The sequence below is a fragment of the Podarcis cretensis genome, assembly GCF_951804945.1.
Source record: "Podarcis cretensis genome assembly, chromosome: 6".
In the NCBI taxonomy this organism is placed as follows: domain Eukaryota; kingdom Metazoa; phylum Chordata; class Lepidosauria; order Squamata; family Lacertidae; genus Podarcis; species Podarcis cretensis.
In genome coordinates, this window is record NC_137175.1 from 5,421,205 (window position 1) to 5,445,138 (window position 23,934).

General features: G+C 46.7%; 1 protein-coding gene across 7 annotated transcripts in view; it reads left to right on the forward strand.

Moving 5' to 3' along the window:
* The window catches only part of LOC307217725 (tyrosine-protein phosphatase non-receptor type substrate 1-like), a 125,475-nt gene that overhangs the window by 83,195 nt on the left and 18,346 nt on the right, over positions 1-23,934 (forward strand). For all 7 annotated transcript variants that reach the window (XM_079979504.1, XM_079979506.1, XM_079979501.1 and 4 more), the window contains exons 3-4: positions 20,196-20,534; positions 22,436-22,750. In XM_079979504.1, the coding sequence (XP_079835630.1) occupies positions 20,196-20,534; positions 22,436-22,750 (654 nt within the window). The remainder of the gene's footprint in view (positions 1-20,195; positions 20,535-22,435; positions 22,751-23,934) is intronic.

Consider the following 23,934-nt stretch of genomic DNA (forward strand, 5'->3'; position numbering starts at 1 on the left):
TAGAACATCGATACGAATTTTCCTCAGTTCAGATTCAATAATTCCATTGGCGTGACAAAGCTGACAACTTGTGCCAAAATTAATACGTCAAGCGAGATGTGCCTAGACTTTGGCGGGTTCCTTGTTAAAAGCTCAGGATGCTTCTGACTGTGTCCTTTGCTCCCCTTTCCCTACAAGGTCTTTTGTTTTTGTTTCATTTATAAAATTATTTTTATTATTATTATTAGTCTGGTGGAATCCCAGCCTGTCGTTTATTTGCCACTGCGGATCTGCAGCCGTGCCTCTCCAGTCCTTTGCAATATTCCGCAGCCTGAGCATCGACTGGGCATTGTCGCAGGAGAGGCTAGGAATGGGATTTCAATCATCACAGAGTGTTAGCCTTTTGTTTAATTCAGAGCTTCGGGGGGTGGGGAAGAGCAACGGTTGAATGTGTGTGTGTTGAGTAAAGTTCTTTAGGTCATTAATAATGATGACTTCAGCCGGGCTTAATTGATTTATTAATAATGAATCAACGCCGCCGTCTAGTCTAAAATCCTGCAAGGAGCAATTTTTCAGCAAGTACCTTGTAGCCCTCCGGAAGATACAAATGGGCAGCCTTTTCTAGCAGCTTGATGGTACGCCAGAGAAATGTCAAAACAGAGGCTGTGTTTATTATTTAAAGGGCCTTTTCACACATTACACAGCAACAAACCTGGGTTTGCCGCAAAACACGTACTACCAATGAGTCGCATTCCATCCTGGCGCAATGCTTGTGTTTACAAAAGCATACTTCTGTTGCATTTATGCTTAACCTTCTAGTACACATTAAATGGGGCGTGGGTGGTGCTGTGGATCAAACAACAGAGCCTGGGACTTGCTGATCAGAAGGTCGGCGGTTCGAATCCCCGTGAGGGGGTGAGCTCTCATTGCTCGGTCCCTGCTCCTGCCAACCTAGCAGTTCGGAAGTACGTCAAAGTGCAAGTAGATAAATAGGTACCGCTCCGACGGGAAGGTAAACGGCGTTTCCGTGCGCTGCTCTGGTTCACATGCTGGCCACATGACCCAGAAGCTGTACTCCGGCTCCCTTGGCCAATAAAGCGAGATGAGCGCTGCAACCCCAGAGTCGGTCACGACTGGACCTAATAGTCAGGGGTCTCTTTACACATTAAATATATAGCAAAAAAAAACAACCCAACACGACTCCTTTTATACTTCTTTCCCTTCATCATATTCTGCTGCTTTTGACCGGTAACAGGGCACTCCAAGCACTCCATTTATTTCTCTCACTACATTTCTTTGCGTTTTTAGATCTGACTCTTTCTGCACCTCCTCTGCTTTCTTTCTCATTGCCTGAATGATGAAAAAAGAGGCAGTGAGGTCCCTACTACTGCTTGGCATTACTCCCAGAATCCTTTGCTCCAATCTCTGTTTGTAGCACTGCAGCCTTCCGACAACCTCTCAATCAATCTAGATCTGATTGTGGTTGTTCAAAAGGTTCTAAAAATATAAATAACTTACCATTGATCTTTTTTATTATTTTTGAAAAAGGGTTCAATATGTCCTTTCCTGATAAAGCAGGTGAGCAGACTCTCATGCTCACTTAGCCGTTCATGTCCTCCCTTAGAGACCCCACAATGTCGAGAGAGGAACCACTTGCAATGGTGGTGGTTTCATTTACCATACCACAACTCCACAGGGGCGGGAAAACTTATTTGGACCAAAGACCTCCTTCCATTCTAGGCAACCCTCCCAAATACACATGCCATGGTGGAGAAGGCTCAGAAGCCCAAGAAGCTAGAGCAATGAATATGACTTCTACCTTCATAATGTAAGTAAAGGTAAAGGGACCCCTGACCATTAGGTCCAGTTGTGACCGACTCTGGGGTTGTGGCGCTCTCATCTCGCTTTATTGGCTGAGGGAGCTGGCGTACAGCTTCCGGGTCAAGTGGCCAGCAGGACTAAGCCGCTTCTGGTGAACTGGAGCAGCGCACGGAAATGCCGTTTACCTTCTCTATTTATCTACTTGCATTTTGACGTGCTTTCGAACTGCTAGGTTGGCAGGAGCAGGGACCGAGCAACGGGAGCTGACCCCGTCGCAGGGATTCAAACCGCCGACCTTCTGATCAGCAAGTCCTAGGCGCTGAGGTTTAACCCACAGCGCCACCCACGCAGTAGATCGTGCCGTGCATATTGGAGTTAACTCTTCATTAGCAAGAACAGGATCTGCACAGACTTGGAAAAGTGCCAGGCCTGATGAGCACAGGACCTCCTCTCCAGTAGGTCTTGTCCCCATGGATCAGTTGCCAAGACTAAAGGTCCCTGTCTCCTCACAGCCATCTATGTCTCCTCCTCTCCAGGGTCTCTCCAAGCAATCAGAGACTGCGCCTGTGTGCCTGTCTTTGCTCCTCGCACTTCATGCGTCTTCTGGTTCTGAGAGACCAGAAGAAGCGGGGACAGAGGTGCTGAGTTCGTTATATTCATTATTATGCTCACATTTAGATACATTTTTGCAATAATTGGTTGGCTGGAGAACTTCATCGTGAAATTCAGATGAGTGCGAATTTTCTGAAGGATGGCTGTGTTTTGGTTCTCGTGTTGTTTCAGAAGGTGAGAATTTGATGGACTCAAATCTCAATGTGAACTGATCTGAATTTCTTCCCCCAGCCCTACTGTGGAGTTGGTTGAAAGATGAGGAGCTAAATGTCAAGCCAGGGTGCCTAATTTTATCTGGGGGTGATCACGTCTGTCAGCTCGAGGGCAGTTGCTCAGTGAGGTTTGGAGGTGACTCCCGTGGGCAGGAGCTGCTGGAAGAAAAAGCAATTATTGCTGGCAAGGCACCTTTGTAAGGTGAGAAGTGGGAAACAGAGAAGGCTAGGATTTTCTGCCCGGCAGAAATGTGGAGTCAGAAGTGCTGGCTTGGTACGTGACTGGAAAGACATGATTAGCAGACAGCGTCTGCAATTCCAGACATCTCCTATAGAAAATGTAAAAGGCCACTCTGGGTAGTTTCTGAGATTTGTGACAGCTGTCTGGACCAAATCTGGCGTAAAGAACCCTTAAAGAGAGCCGGTGAGGCATAGTGGTTAGAGTTTTGGACTACGACCTGGGAGACAAGGGTTCGGATGCCCACTCCTCGATATGGGAGGATAGCTCAGTTGGCTTGAGTGTGGTGCTTACGACACCAAGGTTGCAGGTTCAATTTGGGGCAGCTGCACATTCATTGCAGGCAGTTGGACGAAATAATAATAATAATAATAATAATAATAATAATAATAATAATTTATTATTTGTAGCCCGCCTATCTGGCTGGGTTTCCCCAGCCACTCTGGACGGCTTCCACAAAGACCAAAAATACACTAAGATGTCACACATTAAAAACTTCCCTGAACAGGGCTGCCTTAAGATGTCTTCTGAATGTCAGGTAGTTGTTTATCTCTTTGACATTTGATGGGAGGGCGTTCCACAGGGCGGGCACCACTATCGAAAAGGCTGTAGCTTTGCTTCTCGCAATGAGGGAACCGCCAGAAGGCCCTCAGCGCTGGACCTCAGCATCTGGGCAGAATGATGGGGGTGGAGACGCTCCTTCAGGTATACTGAGATGTTCCTCAGGGTCCAACTCTTCAATTCTATGGTTCATCAACAAAGCTCTCTGGGTGACCCTGTGCCAGGCCAGAGCTGCCGCCTTGTGCCCAATATTGGGGGGACAGCACACAGCACATGCAGGGTGTTATGCGCACGTTGCACATTGCACGTGTCTGAAATGTGCACGAAACACGACACACACACAATGGCTCGTCGGGAGGAGGCCAGTGGCAGAGCCGAGCATGGCGCAGCTTTCTCTGTTGCGCTCAGGAGGAGCCAGCCACTGGACCACACCGCAAACGGCTCCACAAAAGCCCTGTCAGTATTGAGGGGGGCTCCGTCCCCTGCCAGAAGATATTAAGGGGACTGAAGACAGCTCTGCCCCTAGCAGTTGACATGCCTGAGCCAGGCAGAATAGCCACCAAAAGATGGAGTCAAAAGCGCCTTGAGTCTGTTGGCTGGACCGATGGAGTGGTCCTGCCTTTTCGACTCTCCCTCCTAGGCCTCAGCTGTTGAGAGATCCAAATACATGCTCCTGCTATGCTAATTTTCAAGCGCTTGATGAATTTAGCGCAAAAACATAAAAGTAGGCCACACAGGCATGCATTTGGCCCACCCTTAATACACTAGAGCAAAGAGAAGTTTAATGATCACAAGCCTTTCCAGATCACATCCTTAGATGTATATTAAAGCTAAAAATGTAAAGCTGTTTCATATTGCTGGGGTGTAATTTTTATATTTTTTTAAGAAAAGGGACAGAAATATTTACTGGACTCTTTTGTTTTGCTTTAAGTGCTAATCTTCTGGCAAAGCTTATCTTGTTTATCTTAATTAAACACGCCGAGCTCTTGCAAGGCCTTTGGTTTGATCTAGCAGCTCAGTGCTTGCAATACTTAATTGCCAATTAGTGTTGTTTAGGAAAACCTCAAGAAGAAAGGAAATACTTGGCTGCACTTGAGATAGAAACAAAAGCAAATAAAGAGATGGTAGATCAGTCCCCAGCAGCAATAGCCTACCTCTCACTTCCGCAGAGTTGGCACTTTTGCTAAAGCTGGCAAGCAGAAAGCGGAGTTTTGCTTGGCTGTCTGTGCTACATTTTTGCTCTTCCGCAGTGCTTGCATATATTATAATAACAATAACAACAACAACAACAACAACAACAACAACAACAACAACAACCACCACCACCACCACCACCACCACCACCTGCCCATCTGGCTGAGTTGCCCAAACCACTCTGGGTTGCTTCCAACAAATATAAAAACATGATTAAACATTAATAGCCTCCCTATACAGGGCTGCCTTCAGATGTCTTCTAAAAGTCCGATAGTTGTTTATTTCCTTGACATCTGATGGGAGGGCGTTCCACAGGGTGGGCACCACTACTGAGAAGGCCCTCTGCCTGGTTCCCTGTAACTTGGCTTCTCGCAGTGAGGGAACCACCAGAAGGCCCTCAGCACTGGACCTCAGTGTCTGGGCAGAACGATGGGGGTGGAGACGCTCCTTCGGGTATACTGGACCGAGGCCGTTTAGGGCTTTCAAGGTCAGCACCAACACTTTGAATTGTGCTCGGAAAAGTATTGGGAGCCAATGTAGGTGTTTCAAGACAGGTGTTAGGTGGTCCCGGTGGCCGCTCCCAGTCACCAGTCTAGTTGCCGTGTTCTGGATTAGGTGTACTTTCTGAATTACTTTCAAAGGTAGCACCAGCCAGCGTTTGAAACTTGGACAGAAAAGCTAGGAGCCAAATGGCTTCTGGGACCTGGGTTGTGGGGGCCAAAACAGAATGCCTAGTCGCCACTGGTGGGGGGAGGGATCAGCAACAGTTTTTATTTATTATTTTGATAAGCATGAAGTAAGTGACACGTTAATATCAAATTTTTAGCAGAAATTGTTAATACACGTTTAATTTGGTTTCATAATAAAAAATATGGGTACTTCCGTTTTCAAAACATTCTACTCTTTATTAAACTCCTTAACATATACAGTGGTGCCTCGCAAGACGAAAATAATCCGTTCCGCGAGTCTCTTCATCTTGCGGTTTTTTCGTCTTGCGAAGCAAGCCCATTAGCGGCTTAGCGGATTAGCGCTATTAGCGGCTTAGGGGTTTAGCGGATCAGCTGATAAGCAGCTTAGCGGCTTAGCGGATCAGCTGATAAGCGGCTTAGCGGATAAGCTGTTAAGCGGCTTAGCGGATCAGCTGATAAGCGGCTTAGCGGATCAGCTGATAAGCGGCTTAGCGGTTTAGCGGATCAGCTGATAAGCGGCTTAGCGGCTTAGAAAAGGGGGGGGAGGGGAAAAAACCTGCAGGAACTCGCAAGACATTTTCGTCTTGCGAAGCAAGCCCATAGGAAATTCGTTTTGCAAAGCACCTCCAAAACAGAAAACCTTTTCATCTAGAGGGTTTTCCGTCTTGCGAGGCATTCGTCTTGCAGGGCACCACTGTAGTCTATCCTTAACTTATACAGTCATACCTCATGTTATGTTTGCTTCATGTTATGTTTTTTCAGGTGGTGTCCCGTAAGTACCGGAAGGGTTACTACCGGGTTTCGCCGCTTGTGCATGCACAAAAGTGCTAAATCACACTTCGGGCATGTGCACAAGCACCTAACCGTGCTGCGCACTTGCGCAGATACAGCGCTTCAGGTTGCGGGCTTTTCATGTTGCGAACGGGCCTCCGGAATGGATCCCGTTTGCAACCAGAGGTACCACTGTACTTTGAGACTTCAAAGCACATACATTCCAGTAATCCTCGAGTGTCAGCCAAGTGCAAAAAAATGGCACCTAAAGAATCTTTAGGCGCAAAATGTGCCTGGCGCCCTGCTAATTTTGTGCTTCAGGTCTCTAAAACCAAAGAAGTACCCCAAAACCACACACCTTTGGTGAACCGTGTGCATTGTGGGAGGTTTTGTATAGTAGTTTGCTGTTCTGGGCCCGGGAGGCGGCATTTTTCGCCCAGAGTATTATTGGAATGCAACCTGCAGCGCTGCCTTAATTAAAATTCCATTCTAAATGCACTGATTTCTGTCACTTTAAAAATAGCTCCTGTACTTTCCTACTATAGCCTCTTGATGATGCTCGGTTCCTGAGCAGGTGTACCAAATGGAGCAGGAAAGGCATTTTGTCATAATTGCGGGTCTGACGGGCTGCAGCCCTCCTCTTATGAAAGATTCATAGGTGCTGGAGAGGACCAGAAATCTATACCCTTCCCTACCCAAACCCTGGGGTGAGGAACCTCTGGGCCAGTTGCTGAATGTGACCCATCAGTTCTCTCTCCCCAGCCCTCAACACTCTCCCTAGGCCACGCCGAATGCTCTGCTCAAGTGATTTTGTGTGACAGAAATGTGACCTTGAAAAGTGACCTCGCCTCTTGCTTGCTTGGATGAAGAGATCTGTGAGAGAGAGAAAGAAGGGGGGACACCCCTGATTTCTGCACTTGGGATTATAGCCACCTGTACAAAGGTTGAGTATTGCATCAATGGCTCCTCCCACTTTGCATCTGGCCCCGCCCATGCCTGTCACATGACCCTCTGTCAGGGAGCCAGCCAGCAATAAATCACACGGAGTACATGAAATTAACTCTTTTATTTGAAAAAACATTTCCCACTTATGGGAGCCAGTTCTTTCTTTGTGGAGGAGGGGTTATTGGTTTGTTTTTGTATTCATTGCATTTTCGTGTTCTCATTTGGTATTTTTATATTGTGAATCTTTGGATGAAGGCTGGTGTACTAATTTAATGCACAATAAATAATAATAAGTGACAGATGGGGGTCGGCCACCTAGGAAAGTAGCCCATCTAGGAGAAGAAAAGCTCTGATCCTAAACCTCCACTGCTTTGTGGGATATCTTTGGGAGAAGAAAAGGCCACGGAATAAACCCTACATAAATCTAGAGTCCCTAAGACTGCTGGATGCTAAATGTATTGCTCTGCTTTCCTCTGGATCACATCAGCGAGGCCAAGAGGAGAGGTCTTGTCATCTGGGCAGCCCAAAGGCCTAGTTAAAGTGTTATGTACTGAAGTTCTCACCCTGGGCCAGCAGGGGGATACTGTAGATAGTTATGCAAATGAAGGATTGAAAGTGACGTTCAGTGATTGGATAGTTTGTATGCAAATGAAGGATCAAAAGTGACGTTCAGTAATTGGATAGTTTTAGAAAATGGCAACAGTTACATTGTTCTGGAGCTCTATATAAGCAGGCTGACTGAGCTCCTCCGTTCAGTTCTGTTCCAGCTTACAAATAAAGAGCTGCTTTGGAAGAATCGCTGTGTCGTCTGATATGTTCGCCCACAACTTAACATAAAGAGAAATGTTTTTGCCTGGCAGAAGAGATCATACCCTCCAACATTTCTCGATGGAAATAGGGACATCCCATTCTATAATGTTAATTTTACTATTTATACCCCACATAACTTACTGGGTTGCCCCAGCCACTCTGGGCAGCTTCCAACATATATAACAACATAATAAAACATTAAACATTAAAAAAAAAAACCCTTCCCTATACAGGGCTGCCTTCAGATAGCTTGGTGGTCAGATAGCAACTCCATATCCTCCAACATTTCTCTGATGAAAATAGAGACATCCCAAGGAAAAGTGGGACATTCTGGGATCAAATCAGAAACCAAGATGGCTTCTCTAAATCAGGGACGTCCCTGGAAAACAGGGACACTTAATGGTCTGAGAGGTGTAAGGAAGAGATGTAAGGAAGGCACCAGGCGAGCCTCCCTGGGGAGAGCATTCCACAAATGGAAAGCCACCGCAGAAAAGGCCCGTTCTCGTATTGCCACCCTCTCATGGAGGACACGATGCCATCACATGAGATAAGTGGAGAACCTGGTGCCCTCCATCACCCGTGACTATTGGCTATGCTGGCTGCAAAGGCTGATGGAACTGGAGTCCAGCAACATCTTGTGGGGATGTTCAGGGTGGCAGGAGAGGTTATATAGTGGTACCTCGGGTTACAGACGCTTCAGGTTACAGATGCTTCAGGTTACAGACTCCGCTAACCCAGAAATAGTACCTCGGGTTAAGAACTTTGCTTCAGGATGAGAACAGAAATTGTGCGGTGGTGGCGGCAGGAGGCCCTATTAGCTAAAGTGGTACCTCAGGTTAAGAAGAGTTTCAGGTTAAGAACGAACCTCCGGAGCAAATTAAGTTCTTAACCCAAGGTACCACTGTATTGTTTATTAATATCCTTCCTAACTTGTGTCAGCAAGTTCCTTTACTTAGCAGAGTGCATTCCCCTTTACACAGCAGAAAACTAGTTGCAAACTTGTGTGAGTTTCTTAAGACAATACTGGCTTGTCCAGATTGAAATGTGTCCTAATATTTTCCTGGTTAGACCCCTTGAATCCCTCCGCAAAGAATAAAGGCACCACAGTATTATTGATAAGCAAGAAAAAGAAAGCTTACTCACGAACAGGCAGAGCGCAGTGTGATCCCTGAAGGCAGGCTTTTAGGCTTAAAGTTACAAATGTATAAAAACAGGTTTACCCCATAAGGGAGATGACCTGAGGGACTGCTTGGCTGGCAGCCAGCAGTTCATTCCAGGAAGTTCGCAGGATGAAAGGAAGATGGAAAAGAAGGAGAATGGTAGCATGTCTTGTCCTTTTACCTGGTCTGGAAAGGTAACACCCACCCACTAGTCACATGCAAGAGGAAGGAAGCTTGGATGCTCCAGGCCAGGAGGAACAGGAAGTTTTGACTGGCTGAACCAAACATTCCCTTGCATGTCCACTCTAGGAAAACAAGGAATGTTGTACTTGACTGCTCTCGGTGGATTACATCCCGCAGGCCTCGCAGTCTGTGTTCCCTTTTCCTGCTCTGTGTTATTGGCTGCTGCTGGGCCAGAGAAGCAGGCAGGAGGAGAATGCACATTGAGGGGGATGTATCATCAAGTATTTTGATAACTAGGCATTCCCGGGAGAAGAGGGGAAACTGGAGGCAGCAGGGCTTTCTGTTTTTGATGGCAAACTGAGCTCGACGTCACAGCGACTTCTGTCCCGAGGCACTGGAATGTAAATTGCAAGATAACCTTCAAAAACGTAGAACCACTAAGAGGATTTTTTTCTTCCTCTGGTGCTTAGGGAATTGGTTCCTCAAGTTTGCACTGTGAAAGATACACACACGTGCATACACAAACAAACACGGGTTGGCTGAGATTTGTTTTTGTTTGCATTTCAGTGAGAAATTGCCCGGTCTGCGCTTCTCAAACCGAGACATGAACTAAAACATAACTATGCTTTGGAATTCGCTCTTCTCTGAATTTTGCATTGCAGCTTTCTGGCCAGTGTGTATGAAAATGCATACATTTAGGGAGAGATGAGCATTAAAATGCATTTATTAAGTGAAAATATCGCGCAAAAATAAATTCACTCTATTAGGAGGAATCCCATGCAATCACCGCTGAACAAAACCGCATACGAAATTATGTTCATCAGGCCACACTAAAATGCGGATGAATTTTCGTAATGGTTTTACTTCATTGCAGATTCCACCTGGAGCGACGAGAAACAGATGGCAACCAAAACAGAAAGATTTGCCAATCCCAACCCAGAGCAAGAGAGTTCAGTGGTTCATAACAAGAGGGAAGCAAGCTCTAGAGAACTAATTATATTCTTAGAAAATATGCTTTAATGCAGTGGGGGCCAACTTTTTTTAGGCCAGTGGGCTCACTGGGGGTTCTTTAATGCTGTGGGCACCCACCCATCTCTGCCCACTTCTCTTCTCCCCAGATTATCCCCTCCAGGAGAGACAGAAAGAGAGAAGGTGTATTCAATTGTTTTTAATGGTTATTAACCCCCCCCCCAATGTTTTTAGCCATTCTTATTTTTACCTGTAAGCTGCCTTGATTCCGTCAGGGAAAGGGGCAGGGTATAAAGAAATGTTGTTGTTTAGTCGTTTAGTCGTGTCTGCCTCTTTGTGACCCCATGGACCAGAGCACGCCAGGCACTCCTGTCTTCCACTGCCTCCCGCAGTTTGGTCAAACTCATGCTGGTAGCTTCGAGAACACTGTCCCACCATCTCGTCCTCTGTTGTCCCCTTCTCCTTGCGCCTTCCATCTTTCCCAACATCAGGGTCTTTTCTAGGGGGTCTTCTCTTCTCATGAGGTGGCCAAAGTATTAGAGCCTCAGCTTCAGGATCTGTCCTTCCAGTGAGCACTCAGGGCTGATTTCCTTCAGAATGGAGAGGTTTGATCTTCTTGCAGTCCATGGGACTCTCAAGAGTCTCCTCCAGCACCATAATTCAAAAGCATTGATTCTTCGGTGATCAGACTTCTTTATGGTCCAACAACTACACACTTAAACCACTTCACTTTCCCCAGGGATCTGGATTTAGGTCCAGCAGAATTCACCTGAGGCTTGAAAAGTGCTTTGAACTGAAAGAGGAACTGGGAAGAAGTGACGCTCTTCCAACTTCCTCCTTCAGCTCTATGGTCATCGCCTTCACCCCTTCATGGCTGGCCCAGTGCTGTGTTTGTTTGTGTGTGTGTGTGTGTGTAAGTGTAATCTTCACAGGTACCAGGGGAAGACTTCCAGGATGCTCACGAGTGTATCACATTGATTTAATGGAACAAAGGATACATTTCATGATGTGTATATACAATCACCCTTTTGAAAAACACATTTAACTCTCTCTAGCTCCCCTGAAGATGTGAACCACTCAACTGCTCTGTGGCATTCTGGTCCATTTAGCCATTTTGGAACTGTCCCTTAATGACGAGACGTAGGCATGTGAAATCTCCTGGAGGCGATCGATGGACGCGCCACTCACTCCTAATTAACGAATATCCCATCATTTCCCCAGATGAGTCAATTTCCTCTGGCATTTCGTAGATAACCTGCATTGCTCTTCCTGCGCTAGCAATATTTGCATAAACTATCCCTTTACAGCCTCAGTTGATCCCAGGATTTCAGCAGGATTGGTGCTGGCGGTGCTTGCGGAGAGAACAGATCAAATGTTACTCCTTTTAAAGCCCTATTGATTTCAGTGAGGAAGATTTAAGCAGTGCTTAACCCCTCCCACTTCCAGATCCAAGCTTAAAATATTTGACTTCAGCTAGGTTGTGTGTCCTGAAATCCACTGGGTTGTTTCTAAGTTTTATTTATTTGTTAAATTTGTCCCCTGCCCCACATCTGTAGATCTCAGGGCTGTTCACAACATAAAATTATCATGTAAAAAAACACAAAAATACATAATAAAAGTAAGAACAAGAATAAACCAAACCTAGGGCAAGATATACCAAACGACAAGAAGAAATTATTTATGTATGCGACAACAGTGGCCAGAATTCTATTAGCACAAAGATGGAAAAGTGTTGAAATACCAACAAAAGAACAATGGCAAGAAAAGTTGATGGAATACACTAAAATGGCAAAGTTAACTAAGAGACTCAAAGATAAAGATAATAACGACTTTTTAAAAGATTAGGAACCTTTTACGACGTACATTCAGAAACAATGCATTGAAACGAACTCACTTGCAGGATTTGAGTAATACGCTTGCAGTGGATAAACATAAATAGAAAATATAAATATGAAGTAAAAATGTTAAGACCAGATAAATGATACAACTCTAATTTTAGCCTGTGTGCCTATGAGCCTTCGGTCTCAGCGTTCGTAGAATTGGAAGGGGCCAGGATGGGTCGCCTAGTCCGACCACTTGTGATGCAGGAATCTTTTGCCCAGGGGGGATCGCTTCCCTTGTAGAACTCATCAGGCAGGAGGGTGGGATGGGAACCAGAAATAGTCAGCTCTGCCTGTCGCTGGGTCTGGCGCCACCTACTGTTGGCCTCCCAGCCTTTCGCCCAATGGGTAAAAGTTTCTGCTATGCAGGCCTTTCATGACTATTCACTCCACGGCTGTAGGTAGTGACCTGCTGTCTCTTCTCCCACCTGTTGCTGAAATAGCTACAGGGTTTTTCAGCTGTGTTATTAGCTACAGTTATGCCTCTTATAAAGATTTTTTTTTAACCCTCTATGTAGAATTGATTTGGAAGTGGAAAGTGTAGTAGCAGTCTCTCTGCAGCTTCTCTTGTTTCCATTTACACCCTGCCTATTAGCAGAGTTGGCCCAAGAAATTCCATGTTTTTCTTGGCTGTGAAAACTGCTTGCAAAAAAAGAAGAAAAAAATCCCTTAGTTCTGTTTCTTATCTTTATGGATTTGGCCAGTTTCTGAGCTTGTGGTAATATTAGGGAGACAGCTGTGAACTATTTTTATAGATTTTTTTTTTTTGTCTAGCTCACAAGCAATTAGCTTAATATAAAGGGATGTAAAAGCAATTATGCTTTCAGTGTATACAAAACTGGAGAGCTCGCATCCCGCTAGCCTAGCGTTCCCCCCCCCCCAAAAAAAAATTGTCATCAAATTGGATTGTAGATATGTGTAAGCAGAAGGGAACCAGATTTCTTTTTGTGGGGTGGGTTCCCAAATTCTGAAGTTTCAGCTTCAACGTTATTTAGGCGACAGCCTGGAAGGGTATAGATGTGCATTTAAGACAAAGCCAGCAAAATATCACATTTCTAGGCATCTGCATCAATTTACTAGGCAACTGTCTCTTCTTTTTCTGCCAGCCCCTGCCTTCCCTCCCAGAAAGGTGATGATATCTGGCACATTAGCTAAACTGGCATGACTCCTTTTTGTTTTTTATTTTAAAAATGAGTTTCAAAAAAAGCCACTTAATAGAGAAAAATGAACATCCATTACACAGTGAGGAAACAGGAAGCTTGAGGTGTTAGACAGTAAAATTGTACACTTACCTGCAATTAAGGTGTGCAATTTTTTTTTTTTGTACCAAACAATATGCCCAGAATAACTTGTATCAGCGGTGCATAAATCATTTGTGTTCTCCTGCATCTGAGTACGTGTTAAAACATTGCCAACCTGGTGCCCTCCATATGTTTTTGGCCAACAACTGGAGGGCACCTGGTTCGTGAAGTCTGCCTGGGGGGGGCGGACCACAGATAAGCATTTTAAAAAGTCAACATCCAAAAATGTATCATTGCGAGGAGTAATTTGTGTGTGTTTCTATCATATTTGGTGTAAAGTGGGCAAAAAAATACTGATGATAGGCGTGGGGGGGGATGAAGGAAAATATATAACAGGCATCAGCAGCCTTCAAGAAGTACCCAGGCCGCAACAAAATTAGGCTGTTACTTGAGTTTGTGCTGCATTTTTGACAGGTGAAACTTGAAATCATATTATGTCACTTAAGGAAAAGTAAAACCTCCATTCAAATGCCTGGCCAATTTCTGTAGGTTCTTTTATCCTACTGCTTGCGTGAGTTCAGCCGTCTGAGAAAGACTTTTGCATTTCAAGGTTGGGAGTGGGGGGAATCTGACAGAGTTTTTTAAAGAGGGTACTGTGAATCAATTTTACGATCCATTTAAATGCCACTTCTGCAAGGAGCCTGAGGGAGCTGCCTCAGGAAAGTATCAGCAACGGGAACCCAAACTCTGGAAATGGCTTTCCTTCTTCGTTCGCCAGATTTAGATTACCATTTGCAGCATGAGCAATAGTAATATCTATGACCTTTTAAGCTGTAGGAGGGGTATTGTTTTCATTTGTTATTTGGCATGTACCGTATTTTTCTCTCTATAACACTCACATTTTTTCTCCTAAAAAGTAAGGGGAAATGTCTGTGCGTGTTATTGAGCGAATGTGTGGTCCCTGGAGCCGACTGGCCTGAGTGCAGGGGCAAAAATCAGATCGTGCATCATGAAGGAGAGGAGGCTGCTGCTTTCCTGCATTCTGCCTCAGGGTCTTACTGCCCACCCTCTTCTGTTTTCGGTTGCTGTGTTTGCTCAAACGCAACAAAGAGCAGGGAAAGCCCCTCCCCTCCAGGCAAGCAGAGGGGAAAGGAAAGGATGGCATCCTTACTTCTAATTCCTTCCTAGTCACACTGCGCGCAGGCTCCAGCCCATTCTAGGGACTCGCAGGCAGCTGGAAAACATGCAGGTGGGAGAGGGGGGGCTGGCTTGGGTGGGTGGGGGGAAACTTTTGCCTTCCTTTCCTCCCTTCCGTTAAACCCCTCTCCTGCATTGTTAGCCAGCTGCTTCTCCGCACACCCCTCTCGTGCTCCTTGTCCCTTCTGTGTTTTTCCTTCCCTCCCCACTTAAAACGTGGTTACAAAGCACGGATCCACATGGATCCTCAGGATCTTTGCATTAGGTAAAGGTAAAGGTACCCCTGCCCGTACGGGCCAGTCTTGACAGACTCTGGGGTTGTGCGCCCATCTCACTTAAGAGGCCAGGGGCCAGCGCTGTCCGGAGACACTTCCGGGTCACGTGGCCAGCGTGACATCGCTGCTCTGGCCAGAGCCAGAGCCGCACACGGAAACGCCGTTTACCTTCCCGCTGGTAAGCGGTCCCTATTTATCTACTTGCACCCGGAGGTGCTTTCGAACTGCTACGTTGGCAGGCGCTGGGACCGAGCAGCGGGAGCGCACCCCGCCGCAGGGATTCAAACCGCCGACCTTTCGATCGGCAAGCCCTAGGCGCTGAGGCTTTAACCCACAGCGCCACCTGCATCTTTGCATTGGGTCACCCCAAATTCACCATCAGATCACATAGCATGTCCATGGCTACAGCCTGCACCAAAAAAATCACGCACCCACTGATGCCTGGGGCTGCAATGGTGCAAAAACGTGGTTACAAAGCACGGATCCACATGGATTCTCAGGATTTTTGCATTGGGCTACCCCAAACTCATAGTCAAACCACATATCTGTGACCACAGCATGAAGCACAAAAATGATACATCCACTGTTTCATTCAGAATTTTTTTTTCTTGTTTTCCTCCTTTAAAAACTATGTGCGTGTTATGGTCAGGTGTGTGTTATAGAGCGAAAAATACAGGTATTTTGTGTTGTATTGTAAACCGCCCTGCGATTTTCAAATGAAGGGCGGTTTAACTTGACCTGGCCTCAGCCATTTGTGTGCTTTACTCACAACATATTACAGTACAGTGGTACCTTGGTTTAAGAACAGCTTAGTTTACGAACAACTTGGATGAAGAACGCTGCAAACCCGGAAGTAGGTGTTTTGGTTTGTGAACTTTGCCTTGGAAGCAGAACATCTTCTGCTTCCTGTTGAGTGTGTTCCATTTGTAAATTGGGTCCCCCGCTGCTATGGGAAAGCACACCTTGGTTTAAGAATGTTTTGGTTTAAGAACGGACTTCCGGAATGGATTAAGTTTGTAAGCGAAGGTACCACTGTACTGCAATATAGCAGATCTTAATATTGCACAGTTTAAAGCGATTGGATGCATGAAAACAGACTCCTTTTTGGAAATAAAGCATTGGCAAGGCCCATAAGTTTAATTAAAAGTTTACTTGCATAACTTTCTTCAAAACAAAAACATACATCCAGATAATTCCATAAGGCATCTTGTGCTGTCGAGCACAGGCTTAGAAAATATGAAATACTCGAAACAGACCTATAAGCGGAGGTCTGTGTCTACCCACAACCTGCATCCTGCCTGTTTGCCTGGAGAGCTTCATCCTCACTTCCACAGTCTGAGAACAAAGATTCAAAGGCAACTCTCTTCAAAATGGAGATTTGCAACCAAATGCCTTTGTGGCCTGACCTAAGGTTAAACACCCAAATGTTAACTAGCAGAGAACAACAGTTAATCATTAACTTAGTTAAAGCTCAGAGTCCATTAGAATACTGCAGTGCAATTTCCCCAGAGATGGACCTTTTCCAGCAATAAACATTTAGGTATTTGGCGCTGTGGGTTAAACCACAGAGCCTAGGACTTGCCGATCAGAAGGTAGGCAGTTCGAATCCCCACAACGGGGTGAGCTTCTGTTGCTCAGTCCTTGCTCCTGCCAACCTAGCAGTTTGGAAGGACGTCAGAGTGCAAGTAGATAAATAGGTACTGCTCCGGCGGGAAGGTAAACGGCGTTTCCGTGCGCTGCTCTGGTTCGCCAGAAGCGGCTTAGTCATGCTGGCCACATGACCCGGAAGCTGTACGCTGGCTCCCTCGGCCAGTAAAGCAAGATGAGCGCTGCAACCCCAGAGTTGGCCATGACTGGACCTAATGGTCAGGGGTCCCTTTACCTTTACCTAAATAATTATACTTAACATGCAGTCAATGTGGGGTCAACACTGAAGATGGCCCAGAACCTTCACTCCAGAACACACCTGCTGGTGCTCTGATTGCACATTATTGGTGCCATAGATATGAGTCTCACTTTGGCTGTGAGAGGTCCTGGGCTCAATTTCCGCACAAGCCCATCTTTCTGGGGAAAGAGAGGTACATTTGCTCAGTAGGAGACCATGTGTGGTGCCAGCAAAGGGCCCCTACACTTTGAATTAGGATCAAGTTGTACAGCAGGAGATGGGGAAAAAATACCTGCATGAGGCACTACTAATCAGAAATCAGCTATTGTGAAGTGGATGGCCACAAAAGTCTGACTCAGTAAAATGCAACTCCTGTTCATCTGTTGGAAGTCTTGGCATGCAACTCAGTTTGTATCAGGTGTGGTATGCATGGGGAGAAAGTAGAGAGAACAGACTCCAAATTTCCTAGGCTGTATTTCTGTTCTAACTTGGGCTGACCTTCCTTCTGATGTCAGATTGATACCTCTAAGGGTTGCTGACTTCCTTACCTGTTCCTCCCTTCTTCTCAGTCCCACCTTGGGAATCTGTCTCTCTCCTGCAGAGATGAAAGAGCAAAAGCGGCTCTTTGCATCTCTAACTTAGCTACAACTAGGAATGCTTTACCCTCTAAGCATGTGTTGCAAGTCACTTTTGAGTTGCCATGGCAAAAAAAAAAGTGTGATTCACAGGTTTAATTAATAACCACAATGTATTTCTTCTATTTCATACTTAAAGTCTCAGTGAGATTGTGTTAGGGCTAAAGAGTGCTCAACAGCAAGAATTTAGTATACAGCCAGCTTCGAAGCTGTGTGCTCGCTCTGCAAACTTCATTCACCAATATCCGTGTTAGAACATAACATAACAACACAAGAATCCTGCTAGGTTAGACTGTAAGGGACGCGGGTGGCGCTGTGGGTTAAACCACAGAGCCTAGGGCTTGCTGATCAGAAGGTCGGCGGTTCAAATCCCCGCGACGGGGTGAGCTCCCGTTGCTCGGTCCCTGCCCCTGCCAACCTAGAAGTTTGAAAGCACATCAAAGTGCAAGTAGATAAATAGGTACCACTCGGGCGGGGAGGTAAACGGCGTTTCTGTGCACTGCTCTGGTTTGCCAGAAGTGGCTTAGTCATGCTGGCCACATGACCCAGAAGCTGTACGCCAGCTCCCTCGGCCAATAAAGCGAGATGAGCACCGCAACCCCAGAGTCGGCCACAATTGGACCTAATGGTCAGGGGTCCCTTTACCTTTACCTTAGATTAGACCATAGGGGGGGACATCTATTTCAACACCCGATTCTCGCTCCGGCCAACCGCACGCTGATATGGGAAGCCTGCAAGCCGGACCAGAGGGCAGCTGCACTCTCCCCCAATAATAATTTCCAGCAACTGGTATTCAGACGCATCTCCCCTCCAACAATGGGGCTAGAACACAGCCAGCCATCCAACCACATCAGTGGTGTTGACCTGTTCTTATACTTGTCAGTCTTGTGCTCCACAATCACCGCCTGTCTCCACTGATGGGTGGAGGACCTGCATGGTCTCTATCAGGGCCGGCCCATAATGTTTTGCCACTCCAGGCAAAACTGGAAATGTCCCCCTGCTCCCCAATCAGCTTGTGCAGTGGAGCAGCCCCTCCTTGCTGACTGGGGCCTGTTTCCCTGATGCCACTGCTTCCCCTCACCTCATGGGCAGGCAGGCCCAGGTCTCTATCTTCCTACATGCTATGGAATTGAACACACAATAAATGGGCAACTGGCTCTTGAGATGTGCTTTTATGGAAAGGTGCCTTGAGAGAGAAAGGGAAGCAGCACTGCATTATTATTATTATTATTATTATTATTATTATTTAGTATTTATTCAATCTATATACCACTCTTGTCAGAAAATCCCAGGATGGTGTACAATTTCTTTCTTTCTTTTTTATTAAATATTTTCTGGATTTACAAAAGTGTGTGCAATGTCTCTCTCTCTCTCGTATTCCCCCCCCCCCCCATGTAACATTTTTACAAATCAGTTTCATTTGTTGAGACATTAGGAAGAAAAGGGGGAAAGAGGTGGAGGGGGGGAGAGATGGGTGGGGGTCGGGTCGGGTGGCGATGTTTCTATATTACTTAATATATGTAGTGTTGCTTGTGCAGGTTCTTTAATGTTCGCTTGTGTTCCTTTGGTGGTGAAAGAGGTTGGGGTTTGCCTGGAGTGTGGTTGTTCATTTGTGGTTGGCTGTGGTGGTCTTTGTTTTTGTGTGTGAGGGGGGTGGGTGGGTATTTTGGATCACGTTAGCCATATTGATTTGTATGCTGTTGGTGGATTTTTGCCGTTGTCTTGTTGGGCTGTGTATATGATAAAGGGGAGCCATACCAGGGTGAAGGCGTCTTCTTCTATTTGTCCCCATGTCAGTTTCAGTTTATTGGTTAATTTTTCTACTAAGGCTGTTTCCCATGCTATTTGCTACCATTGGTGCATGCTTACTCCTGACAGGTCTCTCCAGTGTCTGGCTATGATGCTTCTGGCTGCTGAAAGTAGCTGGGTTATGATTTCTTTGTGGTGTAAGTGGGCATTATTGTCTTGGAAGATGTTTAGGAAGGCCAATTCTGGGGTGGTTTCTAATGCTTGCTTGGTTATTTTACTTATTTCTCGTATGGTTGCTGTCCAGAATAGTTGGATTTTGGGGCATTCCCACCACATTTGGAGGTATGTGCCTGTGGAGGTGCACCCTCTCCAGCATTTTGGTGAGGTTCCTGGGTGTATTAGCGCTAGTTTTCTTGGTGTTGGGTACCACCTGTAGGTGAGTTTCAGAGTGAGTTCTTTTCTTTTCGTTGATATGGATTTAAAGGGGGGTTTAGACCACATTTTGTTCCATTGAGTGGGGTTAATCTTATAGCCTATGGCATCCTCCCATTGTTTTTTGATTGTGTCTAGGGAGTTCGTGGGATTTTGTAGTAGTATTTTGTATATTGCGGGATGGTGTACAGTGTTAACAATTTAATTTGCATAGCATAACAACAACAACAACCAATAAAACAATCACTGAAAAAAATCATAATGACAGTCCTCCACTTTTAAAGGGCCATGGATTGTTTAATGGCCAAAGACCAGTAAAGAGGGATGTTTTCATCTGGCACCTAAACACAGAGTGTGGTGATGAGAATACCAAGGTTGCAGGTTTGATCCCCATAAGGGACTGCTGCATATTCCTGCAATGCAGGAGATTGGACTGAATGATTCTCAGGGTCCCTTCCAAATCTATGAATCTGTGAATCTATGATATGCAATGATGGCACCAGGCGAGCCTCTCTGGGGAGAGCCTTCCACAGACGGGGAGCCACCACAGGAAAGGCCCATTCTCGTATTGCCACCCTCCGAACCTCTTGGAGAGGGAGGGACACAGAGAAGGGCCTTGGATGACAAGCGCAGGGTCTGGGTCGGTTTGTATGAGAAGAGGTATCCTTAAGGCACTGAAGTCCTGAGTCATTCATTTGCCACAAGAAGGGTGATTACTCTTTAGAGGAAACCTATAACAATTTATTTTTTGCTGCAGGTGCCAAAGGGCAAGATTTGGAAGTTTTGCAGCCTCCAGGACCCTTGTCTGTGTCCGCAGGAGAGACCCTCACTCTGACGTGTACAGTAAGTGGAACTGGTCCACCAGGAGGCGTGAAATGGCACAAGGGGTCAGACAGAAAGCAGCCCATTTACAGTGAAAGAGGACAATATCCTTCCCGCGTGACCAGGGTTGTTCCTGGATCAGAAACAGACTTCAGCATCCGGATCAGCACCATCCGACCTGAGGATGCCGGGACCTATTACTGTGTCAAATACAGGGCAGGATCCCAAGAAACAGAATTTAAATCGGGAGTGGGCACTGAGGTTTCCGTGATTGGTAAGTATCCCTCAATTTCTCTTCGTTTCCAAGGAGGATAATCTGCCCCCCTCACCCCAGAAGCTCCACATACATAGAAATACAAGGGCATCTAATGAGGCTCAGACCTTTTTAAAAAAACAAAAAATAGCCTTGTAGGTTGCATGTTTGAGTAGTGGAGCAGTAGAAGGAGAAAGGATGCATAACTCTTTCAGTGCTGGGCAATATCCTGCTCAAAATCTCCTTTCTCCCTCCTCCTACAGCTGCTTTTCATATTTTGAAAACCTAGATGTCATTATAAGCAGTTATCTGTAATGTGTAAGTTAAAGGTAAAAGGACCCCTGACCATTAGGTCCAGTCGTGGCTGACAATGGGGTCGAGGCGCTCATCTCGCTTTACTGGCCGAGGGAGCTGGCGTACAGCTTCCGGTGCTGTGCCCACCATGACTAAGCCACTTCTGGCCAACCAGAGCAGCGCACGGAAACACCATTTACCTTCCCGCCAGAGCAGTACCTATTTATCTACTTGCACTTGGACGTGCTTTCGAACTTCTAGCTTAGCAGGAGCAGGGACCGAGCAATGGGAGCTCACCCCGTCGCGGGGATTCGAACCGCGGACCTTCTGATCGGCAAGTCCTAGGCTCTGTGGTTTAACCCACAGCGCCACCCGCGTCCCTCTATCTGTAATGTGTACTTAACCCCTTTGGCAAGTCAGCTACGTGGAGAGCCTCTTGTGTGGGGGATGGGAATATTTGATCTGCCAGGGAATGGGACAACTCAGTTAAACACCTGGGAATTTCCTAGCTATCCAGGACTCATTCTTCAGCCCTTGGATTGGGCTGCAGAAATGGAATTTACTTTATCTACTTATTTCATCTGGAGCGGAGAGTTTGTGGCACAGGAGACATCGAGGCAGGGGCGTACGAAGTGGGGGGCGGAGGGGCCGTCCTCCCCGGGTGCCACTCTGGGAGGGGGTAACAAGATGGCCCCTGCCTCACCCCAGCTGTAGAACGGTCAAGGGTGCGCACAGTCCATATGGGCGCCGCTCACGGGGCATCTGTATGGGCTACGCTCTCACCTGCCATCCATACAGGCTGCCTCTCTCACGGCGACCATACGGGCTGCCGCTCTTCCATGCCGTCCATATGGGCATCCGTACGGGCTGCCTCTCGCATGGTGACCATACGGGCCCACAGCTCATACAGAGTGAGCACGCGTGAGCAGCAGCCCGTACGGATGCCGTGCGTGGGCGGCAGCCTGTATAGTCGCTGCGGGTGCGTCACTGGGCAGTTTGCTCTGCCCCTCGGCGTCCCACCCTGGGTGCCGGAGAGGGTTCGTCCGCCACTGCATTGAGGCAGTGAATCAACCAACGCCTCCTATGGCGCCATGAAAGGTCACGATAGGTATTCTCTCAAAAGGCCACAATAAGACCTTTGGCTCTTCCTGCTTGGTTCCTGTTTGCACTGCCTTGGCCTCTCCTCCATTCAATACACCCCTTTACAAAGAGCCACAGTGCATTGGTTGCCAGGGATATGGACCAAGGGAATAGGTGGGCCTGACTCTGTCCCAGCCTGGTCTGATTTCCTAGCTGGTTGATTAATCATTTGGGCAGTTGAGGGAAGAGAGAGAGGTGGAAAGAGCTTCTCACTGGGATCAAGCACAGTGGTGGCTGATGAAGGGGCCTTTTTACCATTGGTGGAAGAGGGATGTCCACACCATTTTGTGTTCTTCTCTCTAGATGTGGCAGGCGTTGTGTTCTGCCACACACAAACCCCAAGGCAGCCGCCTTGCGACTGGCACCCATGGCACTCTCTTAAAATTCCAAATGTGCCCACTGGCCCAGGAAAGGATTTCCCTTGGGATTGGTGATGGGTCCTATCCTGCAAGGGTCACCAGGTGATGTGTCGATGCTTCCTCCCGCAGCCACGCCATCCCAGCCATCTATCGAGGGTCCCGCGAGCAGAGTGTTATCTGGGACCTCGGCGACTTTCACCTGCACGTCGGATGGATTCTCCCCCCGAGCCATCAAAGTCACTTGGCTGAAGGACAACACCAGGATCGTGTCCCCAGAGCCCACCGTTCTGCCAGAAGGAGAAAGCATCTCCTACCAAGTGCTGAGCACCGCACAGGTGCCACTCACAAGAGACGATGTGAAGTCCCAGCTCATATGCCAGATTGAACATGAGACCTTGCAGAGTCCCCTGCGGGAGTTTTTCAAACTTGCAGATATCCTACGAGGTACAGAGACTGTTGGGGGTCTGGCGGATCATTGCATTTGATGGGGTGGCTGAGGTATCATGGTGTTTCTCACCTGCCTTCTGAGCAGCGAGCTTCACTGCTGGTTCATGAGAGGGAGGGGGTAGGGAACAAGCAGAGCTTTTCCCCCAGCCAGAAATCACTGGAACTCTGTTCCGGCACCGTTGCCAGAATGGTGGGCGCTATTGCCATTATAAAAGAACAAGGCATCACGACGACAGCCACACGGATGTTGCTAACCCAGAGATGGAATGAAAGCAAGGTCCCTACTAGAGAAGAATGTTAAACTAAACTGCTGGATTATGCCAAAATGGCAAAACTGGCCAGAAAGGTCAGGAACCAAGAAGACCAAAACTCCAACAAAGAATGGGAAAAAATTATAATTTATCTTGTAAGCAGATGAAAACATTAGCAGAATTGCAATAACACTTGCAATGTAGCAAGTACTATGGAGATAATGGAGTAATATAACGTATTTTTCGCTCCATAAGACGCACTTTTTTCCTCCTAAAAAGTAAGGGGAGGTGTCTGTGCGTTTTATGGAGCAAATGTGTGGTTGATCGCTGGCTCCCTTTCCAGCCCCGGATCCTTGCCCAGGCCTCCATTGTTGAATGTTCTGCAGACGGAGGCTGTTTGTTTCCCCAGCGACATGTGACTGGCTGATTAGATTATCTGTCTGGAAACTGTAGAAATGGCTCCCTTTCCTTTCCTAAAGAAGCTGCAGAACTATGAGTTGAACCCCATAAAAACAGGATTTTTTCCCTTTGCAAAGTAAGCTCAACAACTTTGAGCTGATCCTCAAAAAAGAGGGCTTTTCCCCTTTGCAAAAGAAGCTGCACAACTGTGAGCTGATCCTCAAAAAACGAGGCTTTCCCCATTTTCTCCTCTAAAAAACTAGGTGTGTCTTATAGTCAGGCGCGTCTTATGGGGCGAAAAATAGAGTAAACCATGGATTCTTGAAGAATATGCAGTTGAAAAGGTTAACAATAGGACCTATGGAGGGGAAGGTGGGAAGTCCAGAGATTCGGAGGAATCTACAAATGTGGATGTAATGGTTCTAGGGGTTGCTTATGCGTAAGCTGCCGCCACTCTTGGCTTGGTTGTCTGGTTGAACCCTTTCTGTCTGGACAGCCCTTCACTTCGTGGCTGTCTCAGTCGCTGGCAGA